The sequence below is a fragment of the Ictidomys tridecemlineatus genome, chromosome 2 (genome assembly GCF_052094955.1).
Source record: "Ictidomys tridecemlineatus isolate mIctTri1 chromosome 2, mIctTri1.hap1, whole genome shotgun sequence".
NCBI lineage: Eukaryota > Metazoa > Chordata > Mammalia > Rodentia > Sciuridae > Ictidomys > Ictidomys tridecemlineatus.
In genome coordinates, this window is record NC_135478.1 from 73,840,026 (window position 1) to 73,850,607 (window position 10,582).

General features: G+C 53.2%; 1 protein-coding gene across 3 annotated transcripts; it reads left to right on the top strand.

Moving 5' to 3' along the window:
* Window positions 1–4,458: 4,458 nt before the first annotated feature.
* Lrrc75b (leucine rich repeat containing 75B) lies at window positions 4,459–10,307 on the top strand. 3 transcript variants are annotated; one of them, XM_005334455.4, is made up of 4 exons: window positions 4,460–4,672; window positions 7,011–7,139; window positions 8,421–8,536; window positions 9,551–10,307. In XM_005334455.4, exons 1-4 carry the CDS (start codon window positions 4,496–4,498, stop codon window positions 10,074–10,076), a joined length of 948 nt encoding a protein of 315 aa, XP_005334512.1. In that variant the 5' UTR covers window positions 4,460–4,495; the 3' UTR covers window positions 10,077–10,307. The 3 variants fall into 3 exon arrangements, with proteins under 3 accessions (XP_021588313.1, XP_005334512.1, XP_077895016.1); XM_078038890.1 differs by having other exon boundaries at window positions 4,532–4,672; window positions 6,376–7,139; XM_021732638.2 differs by lacking the exon at window positions 7,011–7,139 and having other exon boundaries at window positions 4,459–4,672.
* Window positions 10,308–10,582: the final 275 nt, after the last annotated feature.

Consider the following 10,582-nt stretch of genomic DNA (forward strand, 5'->3'; position numbering starts at 1 on the left):
AATCACCTGGTGACTCTCATTCATAGGTCGCAACCCTGGTGCTGTTTCCCTAAGGTAGCACCAGTGCTCAGCATGCAAATCTGAGCATGTCCCTCCCCCATTGGAGAACCCTTCAAAGGCCCCCTTTGCCCTGCAGATAAATTCTTGCCTTGCTGGTGCCTGCCCATTCCTCTGCACTCAGTGCTCCCGCCAGGACTTTTTGCAGGCTACTGAAATGGCACTCTTCCTTTAGACTCTGACCTTAGCCCTCTGGAAGCCCTCTTTTGCCCCATCCCAGCTCCACCACTCTTTAAATTAGTTGTTACTGCCACCTACTTTGTCTGCCTTTAGTCTCTAGAGTATCTGCAGTACACACTGAATGGATGGCTGGGGAGAAGCTGGGTGGATTCCATATAAAGTTGAAGAAGAGGGACTATAGGTGTAGCTTGCCTAACATGTACAAAAGTCCTGGATTCAAACCCTATGCACTCGCACACACATACACACACCGTAGAAGATTTATTAGTAAAAAAGTTCACACATGCAGCTCTGCTGTGTTCCAGCTCTTTCTTCATTGCTTCTCTAATCCTATGACACCTCTGCCAAATGAACATTTCATTTTTTTCCATTTTACAGCTGGGGAAACTGAAGGTTGCAAAGACTACTGTAAATGAATTGAATAGTGGCTCCAACCACCCTCAACCCAAGTTCATGTCTACTTAGAAGCTCAAAATATGACCTTATTTTTTTAAAAAAATTATTTTTTAGGTATAGATGGATACAACACAATGCCTTTTTTTTTTTTTTTTAATGTGGTGCTAAGGATCGAACCCAGGTCCTGCCCATGCTAGGCGAGCATTCTACCACTGAGCCACAATCCCAGGCCCAAAAATGTGATCTTTTTTTTTTTTTTTAAAGAGAGAGAATTTTTTAATAGTTATTTTTTAGTTTTCGGCGGACACAACATCTTTCTTTGTATGTGGTGCTGAGGATCAAACCCGGACCACACGCATGCCAGACGAGTGTGCTACCACTTGAGCCACATCCCCAGCCCCCCAAATATGACCTTATTTAAAAATAATCTTTGGGGCTGTGGTTGTGGCTCAGTGGTAGAGTGCTTGCCTAGCATGTGTGAAGCATTGGGTTCAATCCTCAGAACCACATAAAAAGAAAGAAATAAAACAAAGGTCTTGCGTCCATCTACAACCAACAAATTTTAAAAATAAATAAATAAACAAAAATAATCTTTGCAGCCGGGCACAGTAGTGCACGACTATTACCCCAGAGACTTGGGAGGCTGAGGTAGGAAGGCCAGCATGGACAAGTTAGCAAGATTCTCTCTCAAAATAAAACATAAAAAGGCCTGGGGGATGTGGCTCAGTAGTTAAGCTAGTTAAGCTCCCCTGGGTTCAATCCCTGGTACAAAAAAAAAAAAAAAACAGTCTTTGCAGATGTCATTACCTAAAATGAGGTAATACTGGATTAGGGTAGTATTACTAAATTCAGCAACAAGTGTCCTTAGAAGAAGGCCATGTGAAGTCAGGGAGACAGCCATGTGATGATAGAGGCTGGGATTGGAGTGATTTGGGGTGATGCATTACACAAGGAATAACAAAAATTGGCAGAGACCATCAGAAGCTGGGAGAGGTAAGGAAAGATTTTCCACCAGGGCCTTTAGTGGAAACTTGGTTCTGCCTGACTTTAGGCTTCTACACTCCACAACAGTGAAAGGATACATTTTTGTTGTTTTAAGCAACCAAGTTGGTGGTAATATGTTATGGCAGACACAGAAAACTAATACAACTCCCTACCTTGTCTGTGGTTACACACTAAACAAAGGGCAATGGCTCAAGGGATTTGAATTCAGGTCTTGAACCTATACCTTGAACATCCCCAGCCCATGTTCTGCTATGTCCCCCAGCCCCTTGGCAATTCCTTGCCCTGCAGAAGACTGAGAACCCACCCCTGCAGGGCAAGCTCAGTGGACACTTTGTCTCCATAGAGTATCTAGATGCCTCCTTATTCCAAGTGAAGGTTCCAAAACCACTCTTGCATCTTCCTTGTCACAGCTTCCAGGAAGTTCTATGTCATCTGGCTACTTGCTGAGGTAACATCAGGCCTCAATTGGCCTTCCTCCTTCTTGGTTTGGACTATCCCATCAGGTGGGTGGAGAAGGGGTCAAAAGGTAGGGCACATCGAGTTCCAGACCCAGCTGCAGCCCTCCACTCCACCTGCTGGGTCACCCAGATCTTGGTCCCCCACCACTTCAACTGAGTCACCATAAAGGTAGTAAAGGGCTGTGACTATCACCAATACCTGTCTCCTGGTAGGTCCCACATGGTGCTTCATAGGCTCCATCGGGGACTAGGATCTGGCTATGTCCTTCCTATCTGACTCTGGGCCCCCAACTTCCATCTCACTGGCTTCCTAGGGGTGGTAGGGTTGCTCCAAATGGCCCAGGTTAATCCCCTCAACTCTACATTAGCCCTAGGGGCTGAGAGGCCAACATTGAAGTACCCCCTCCATCTCACAGGGTCTCCACAAATCCTGCTTAACAGAAAAACTCCAGGGAGAAGGGCCAGTATCCTTCAGTTAAGTACACATGGAGGCTGGCAAGGTAGAATGATGTTCCCATTACTGTGGGGACAACCCTGTCTCTGGGGGCTCTTGTACAAGTCAGGCTAAGCCAGAGACAACTTACCCAAGGTATCCCCCACAGCAGGGTAAGAGAGGCCCATCCAGGGATCTGGGCCCAGACACCAGCCTCCCTCCTTTCTTGGAAAAATGTCCTCCAGGAATCTCTCAGCCAGGAACATAGATGTGGAGCTAGAGGTGGTTCTGTGCTTTTCCCAAGACTCTCAGCTCTGGGCATCCTCACTATGCCCCTGCCTATGTTGCCCCCATCCTGACACCCATACTCAGCCCTCCCTCTCCTCACCCCTCACCCCCACCTCAGTCTTCTCACACTCAAAGGGACAATGTCCAGGCCTGGCTCAGTCTCTGGAACCATATGATCAGGATCTGGGAGCCATCCAGTTCTGGCTCCAGCCCTGAGGGTGACAGGGAGGAGAAGGAGGGCTTACCTGGCTGCCAGCTTCTGGCAGGGGGTCTGAGAAGTCGCTGGGGCACTGGGGCTGCTGCTTAAAGCTCTGGCCCCGTCACAGTGTCAATTCAGCAAAAGTGTCTTGGCCCTGAGGGAGGGCAGACCGGGCAGTCATGCAGGTTTGCCAAGGAGGAAACCTGCTGTGCCAAGGTAGCCCTAGGACAATACTGGCTGCAGAGGAGGGGGGAAGGGAGGCCTCTGGGTCCAGCTGACAGATGCCCAGGGAGAAGGGGGCCCAAGAATTGACCCAACAGGGGTTGGAGGAATCAGAGAGTGGTCAAGAGACTACCACATTCTGCTGTCCTCTGCCTTGTCTAAGGGACACACCCCTGGGGGGTGTGTCCACAAAGCCTGGTACCCTACCCCCCACCCCAATCTCTAGGCAGGCAATGTTTGACCTAAAGGAAGAATCCTGATGGTGGGCCCTCACTATATGTCCTCAAATGCCTCCTACTCACTAGCCCATCTAGGCACCCCAGCCTTACAAGCTGTACACATATCCCTTGCCTGTGAGAATGGAGACTGGAGCCCAGAGCCACAAATGCCTCCCCCTCAGGTAATGTGAGGATCCCAGAGCTGGTGGTGGGGAGCGTGGGAGAGCCGAGGAGGATGCCTGGTGGTGGTGGTGGTGGTGGGCACTAGGCCTCCAATAGGGACTACTGAAGGAGACCTTGGAGGTGGGAATCCCCCTGTAGCTCAAACCTAATCCTAGGAGGAGCCAGTGCCCCCTCCTCACACTTGAGTCCTGCCCCCTCCCCCTTGTCTAATAGGAATGCTGAAGACAGGGGCAGATGCAGCCGGCCTGCTGCCAACCTGCCCATAATTGAGCTTACCAGTTAACCAGCACACCTCAGCCCATTCATCTCCCAGGCAGGGGAGGGCTCCTCCCAGTATGCCCAGGCGTGCCCACCACCGCCAGCATGCAGGGACTGGCATTAAATTTTGTATGGATGCAGAGTGGATGGTCAGATACAACTGCCATGCTGCAGAAGAGATTCCTGAAAGCAGGTGCTGACATTGTCTAATGCCGGCAAAAGGCACCCCCACCCCGCTTGTCGCGTTCTTTGCGCGGTCAACGCTTTTATTCCCCTAGTCAGTACTCAGGCCAGAGGGTTGAGAGATGCCAAACGCCACCTCGTCCTGGCTAGGCTCAGCGACTTCCCTGGCGGCCCTTGGGAAGAGCTCCAAGCGCCAGGTCCGACGCCGGTGGAGCCCTCCTGCTAGATCTCTGCCAACTGCAGGAGTCCCACCCCTCGTCCCCAGGCCGGGAGGCCAGGGCCCGGGCACTCAGCCTTGGATCGGAGCTCCCCACCCAGCGCATCCCAGCCCGGCCAGGGCGGGACGAGGGCGGGGCGAGGGCGGTACGCAGATAGCCCGGCCTCTGGCTAGCCAGGCGCCCGCCGCTCGGCGGCCATGGGGGCGCGGCTAGGCCGGCGGGCAGGGCCCGAGGCGGGCTCCGAGGCCGAGGCAGCAGCGGGCGGCGGGCCCGCGCCCTACGAGCGCAGGGTGCGCTGGCTCCGCGAGATCCAGTCCACACTCCGCGAGCGGCGTCCGGAGCGCGCCCGGCAGCTGCTGCGCCTCCTGCGCCAGGCGAGAGAAGGAACCGGCCAACCCGGGGCTGGTGGCAAGGGCGGGTCTGGGGTCCGGGGAGGGGCCGGGGCTGCGGGCTGTGGGCTGTGGGATGGTTGGATGAGAGTATGATGGAGTGCTGAGGCTGGGGTTCTTCTCTGGGCCAGAGCGCGCGGGCTAGAGTGAGGGCTGGGTGAGGCCGGAGGAGGGCTGTGCAGAGGCGGGGGCCAGTGTGTCTCGAGCTCTGGGTTTTGAAGTCTGTTGTGTATATGTTGAAGATTGCCCCCAGCCTGGAACTAAGAGCCCACATTCATGCCTTGGCAGGAAAGGAGAAGGGCTGGATGGGGGTCTTCTATTGAAGGACAGTGGGAAGAGGGCAGGATGAGGGTAAGAACTGGACCTGGGAGGCAGGACCTGGGAGGTACAGCCCAGCTGATCTGCGGGTGCACCAGGAGACACCATGGCAGGGCAGACAAAGCCACAAGGCATGCATCACCCGTCCATCTAACAGGCAGTTTGTGCCCACTGAGTACACACATCTGACATCTGTACACAACAGTAACATATCCCGGTAGGTGGGGGTGGGGGATGGGAGCGCTGGTTCTCTAGCCCAAGATTTGGAGCCCTACTGTTGTCCTAGGAGACATGGATGCTGGTCCTAGCATCAGCCCTGGGCATGCTACCTACTACTTCCCAGTCTACCTTGTTCCCATTCCCTATAGCAGCTTCCACCACCACCTTCCCAATAAATGAGCTGAAATCAGTCATGAAGGTGTTTGGCTGACAGAAGGTAGATAAGTAAAGAAGGGGAAACGGATGCATAGAAATAAGTGGTGACCCAAAGGAGAGGGGGAGCCAGAGCCAGAGCCCAGGCTATTAGGCCTGTTCCTCCTCCCACCAAAGTTTCCTTTCTCCAGGCTCAGCAGTCTGGAATAGTGGAACTGGCCCTTTAAGAAGAGCTGTCCAGACCAGCAGAAGGCAGACTGCGGTCTGGGGCCCTGTCTGGGTCTGCCCAGACTTAACAGTCACCCTTTCCTCCATCAAAATCCTCCCTGGCTGGCATCTGTGGTTTGAACCATGTTGAAAATACAAAAAGCAGAGCAGCACCTAGTCAGCCAGACTGGCCAGAGGCAGAGATCACTGTTGGAAATGGTCTTTAGGCATCAGCTGGGCATTTTCCCTTAAAAACATCAAGGAGGGAAGGATTGGTTCTCAGAGATCAGCTAGGTCACCCCCTTGTCTCCCAGAGGTTGGAATTTGAGGCCAACCAAGGGGTCTATCCTGCCCCTAAATCTGCAGGAACTGTTCCCCCCATGGTACTACAGCACATGGGGGCTCCTGCTTAGCCTTTCTTCCTGGGCTAGGGACTTAATGCACAGGGTATGTTACTCTCTGGCTTGGGGAGGGCCCATGCAGAGACTGAAGGTTCTTCCTAGCTGTGCCTGCCCCATCAGCATCCTGGAATGGTGTTCAGCCCCATATCAGGTCTATGGGAATAGACAGGAAAAGACCAAGAAATGAAGGCAGGAAGGCCAGGCGAGGGCCCTGACCATGGGGTGTGATCAAAAGATAGAAGAGTAAGTTGGTAGGCCAGAGAAGGTGTGATGGCCAGGCACTGGGAGTTTTGAGACTCGGCAAACTGTAAGTCTGATGTCATGTGACTTCTAAAAGGTTTGGTCATCTCCAAAGGGCTTATGGATCAAGCTCAAATGTGTGTTTCATAGATTGGCCCTGCCAGCTGGAGGGATGTGGAAGATTGAGAACCCTGGGAGGAGATTTCTGAGAGGTAGACCTGAACCTGATGGGAGCAGTGGGGAAGAAGAAGCAGACCCACTAGGTGAGCTGGAGAAGAGAGGGCAAGGAAAGAGTGATGAGTGATTCCCTTCATACTAAGCTAAGGCACAGGATGTGAGGCCGATGTACACATCAAGTCTGAGATGCCTGTCACAACTGAGAAGGGAAAAAGGCCAACCTCAACAGGTAGCTGCAGCTTGGGAGATCTCAGAGACAGAAGGAAAGGCAAAGGGCCAGAAGGAAATGATGGGGGACATTTCCATTCACAGGTCATCAGAGGAGTAGAATCCCCCTGACAGGCCCTAACCCCAGAGAAGGCAAGGTGTCACAGCAAGACACTTTGCCTGCAGCAACTGGTCTGAGTAATCTGTTCATTACCTCCCTGGGGCACCCCATGTGCCACCCCTCTCCTCATCTAAAGGGTCCAACTGTCACCAGACAGTTGGCTTTTGCTCTCTGGAGGTGGGGAGACATGGAAATTAACATGAGGGGCGTCTGGCTGTCTGACCTGGAGAAAGGAGGCCCTGGTTCCTGGCTCATTCAACTACCTCTTCACCACCCTCAGGACCTGGGCCTTGAGGGGACCCTTCTCACAGACATCCTCTATAGGAATGTGGCTTTCCTCAACCTGGTGGATCCCATCTCCCATGACCTGCTTGTGAACCTGGCCCGGGACCTACAGTGCCCCAAGAAGGTGAGGTCAGCATGCATGGGCCATGGACTGGCAGTGTGGCTGACAGAGGCTAGGAGCCTGGGTCCTCATGTGGCTTGCTCTGTGGCCTTAGGTAGGTCACTCTCTCTCTCTCTCAGAACTGATGCCAGCTCCAGGGGCAAATGTGCTTTACCCAACCTGAAGATCATGCTTTTGGTAGACCTTTTTCCCAAGTGACAGCACCTGTGATTCAGGCCTGGGAACCCTAGCTGAACAGAAGTCAAATGGAGACCCTGCAGAACACAAAATGTTCTGACAAACTCATTAAGAGAACTGGATTCCCAACCTTTAATCCCTGAGCCAGAAGAGGCCACCCTCGGCTGGAGCCTATTCATTGGTATCCATCCTACTTGGACACTCTTGGGGATAAATGTTCAGTGTCCCTCCCATAGCAGCAAGTCCCTTTTCATTCTAACTTGGATTCAACCACCTGCAACCTTCACACTCTGGGCCCTAATCTGACAACACCTTGCAGATGGTCTGCCATGATCATGGACACAGCCCCAAACTGTATGGCTGCAGCCAGCCATCAGCCCCTGAGCCCTGGTCACAGTGAATCTGCCATATGAAACAAATGTGTCCACTATAGGCTCTGCCATCCTGAACTTCCAAATCTGTATGCAGTTGGCTAGCCCATAGCCATCACAGGAACTACCAGGGCTTGCTGTCACTGAGTCTGCCATATGCTCCTGAGGCTGTTAACAGAGGGATTGCATAAAAGAACGTTCCGGGTAGGTAGTGGAGCAGGCTCAGTACCAGCTTTGTGGAAAGCACACTGTGTATTCTGCCCTGAGCTAGGCCTTTGCAGGGGCCCAGTTAGGACTAAGAGAGAGCCAGGACGTGGTGCTGTAAAACATTAAACCCCCAGCCCTGTTAGCCCAGACCCAGGCCCCACGGGCGCAGTGTAGCTTGGATAATGAGAGGAAGAAGAACATGCTGACCTGGCTTGTTCCCATCCCCTGGGATTGGCGTCAGTGGAACAGGGCTCTCTTGAGGGGCCTGGCCTGGCCTCCCCCTGTGGCAAGTCCCCTGGGGGTGCTGAGGGTAGTCAGGCTGCCGGCTGATAGCCCGAACTGCTGGCCCTGGGCCTGAGGACAGGGAACAAGGGCCCATTGTCTGGGCTTCCTCCCGCCGGGCACTGCGGGCCTCGGACCAGCCTGTCCAGCTCCCAGCGGGCAGCCTCACCTGGCTCTGTGCCAGGTCAAAGTCAGGGTGGGGGTGGGAGGGGCTCAGTCTCACCCTGATGATGCTGTCCCCCAACAGGATTATGAGCTCTGGAAGTCCTCGGACAAGATATGCCGGCAGCTCATTTACCATCTCACCCCTCACTCCAAGAGGCAGAGAGGGCCCAGTGTGCCCCGGAAGAAGACACAGAACTGGTAAGGGGAGCTCAGCCACAGCCCCTCCTCTTGTCCTTTCAGGGTCCCTTCCCAGGTTGACACCTAGTCTTCTATCACTGATAGCCTGGTGCCTGCAAATCCCATTCTGTGGGTTCCTGTATTAAGGCCTCAACTCTGAAAGTCAATGTGGCCCGTGGCAAAAAAAAAAAACAATTGAAGATTCACTCTCCATGGATATGCCTCCCATGCCCCCCAGGACGACCACCTCCTGCCATTCACTTATCCCTTAATCCCTGGCCCGGTACAGGTCCTGGGGCTCTTTAGGTTCCCCTCCACCCAAGGTGATCTCATCAGGCATTAGGTAAATCTTCACAACAGGTAGGCAGATTCTGTGTCACAATTCCCATTTAACAGGGAAGGAAACTGGGGCTGAGAGAGGCAAAGCAGCTTGTCCTAGGCTATACCCTCTCTCATTACCCTATAACTCTTGGGAATTCTTTACCAATGCTGGGGTGCCCAAAGCTGAGGCCTCTACTCTGCTGTGGGGTCCCCGCCTTGGTCACTCCATCACAGCCTTGTGATACAGACTCAGCCTGGAACTGGCTGCAAGCACTCAGTCCTAGAGACCCAAAACCATAGCTAGGAGCTGACCCTGGCACATGTGTAGTATTTGTTTTTCAGCCTTGTAAGAAAGTTTTTGCTATCCCAAAGGACCCAATTCAGAGGGAGCCCAGAAAAAAAAAAATTGAGCTCAGGAATCAGAGTGTCTTAATTTGGAGACCTGATCCCCATGGCCATGGGAAAGTTACTTAACCCTTTGAAAAAAATGGGTCATCATTCTTAGCCCCTTGGGGATTGTAAAAATAAATGAGATAAGAGATCTAACAGGTGTGGTGATGCTGGGCATGTGAAAGGGGTTTATAATAATAGTTCACACATGGAGCTTTATTGCCTTTGTATTTAATCCTCACAGCAAATCTTTTCACACTTTGTTCTGCCTGGCCCTGGGCCAGGGCTCATACTAAGTCTGTCTCACCTATAACTCTCCCATAGCCTCAAGAGTGGCCTCCAGAAGACTCTGCTGGCAGGGGAGACGGTGGACCTCTCAGGCATCCCGCTCTCAGTGCAAGATGTGCAGCACATAACACGCTACCTGGGCAGCCACGGGGCTGGGTTGTCAGTGCTGGACCTGAGCTTCACGGAGCTGAGTGATGAGCTTCTGCACCTGCTGCTGCCCAGCCTGTGGACACTGCCCTGCCTCACCCAGCTCCTGCTTAATGGCAACCGGCTGACACGGGCTGCTGCCCGGGAACTCACTGAAGCCATCAAGGACACCACCAAATTCCCTGCATTGGCCTGGGTGGACCTGGGCAACAACGTGGATGTGGCCTCCATGCCCCAGCCCCTGTTAGTTGGCCTGCGCCGACGGCTAAGCCAGCGCACCTCACTGCCCACAATTTATGAGGGCATAGACCTTGATCCTGGGGACAGTGTGGCTGGGACCATTGCCACTACCTCTACCTGGGGCTCTGCAGCTGCTGAACCAGGGTCTGAACCCCAGAGCTGCTGTACTAGATGATTCACCATCCATCAGGCTGAGGATGCTTTCAAGCACATGGGATAGCAAGTGGTGGGAGCCTAGGAGGTCCCATAAATTCCCAGAGAGACAGTGAAAATGCTCAACATGGGATTAATGGGATAGATGGAGAATACTCTTATAAGACACTAGATGGTTATCCCAGGCTGGAGTCTCAAGATTCTGTCAGTATGAGGGGCCCTGGCACCTCCACAATAAAAGGTGATGCTCTTCCTCTCCTCTGCTTTTCTGCATCATGGACCTCAGGGTCACTGGGCACCAGCCCTGCTGCTGTGCTGCTGGGGTAACTCCTATCTACCTGGCTGGGCCCCATGGAGACCAAGGTGTGCGCAGGTCATGATTCCAACGGTGTGAGATGGGGAGTTAGAAGAGACCCTCACATCTGGGTAGGGTTTGGACTATGTAAATAAGGGATCAGAGAAGCAGGTTGGAACCCAGGAGGGGCAGAGTTCTGAATGGAGCCCCACACCAAGCTCATTCCTGAGTCC

Bases quoted from the DNA above. Each gene is read 5' to 3' on its own strand.
- Lrrc75b (XM_005334455.4), top strand. From the start codon at position 4,496: ATGGGGGCGCGGCTAGGCCGGCGGGCAGGGCCCGAGGCGGGCTCCGAG. The intron at 4,673-7,010 runs GCGAGAGAAGGA...CACCACCCTCAG, and splicing joins TGCTGCGCCTCCTGCGCCAG to GACCTGGGCCTTGAGGGGAC. The intron at 7,140-8,420 runs GTGAGGTCAGCA...GTCCCCCAACAG, and splicing joins ACCTACAGTGCCCCAAGAAG to GATTATGAGCTCTGGAAGTC.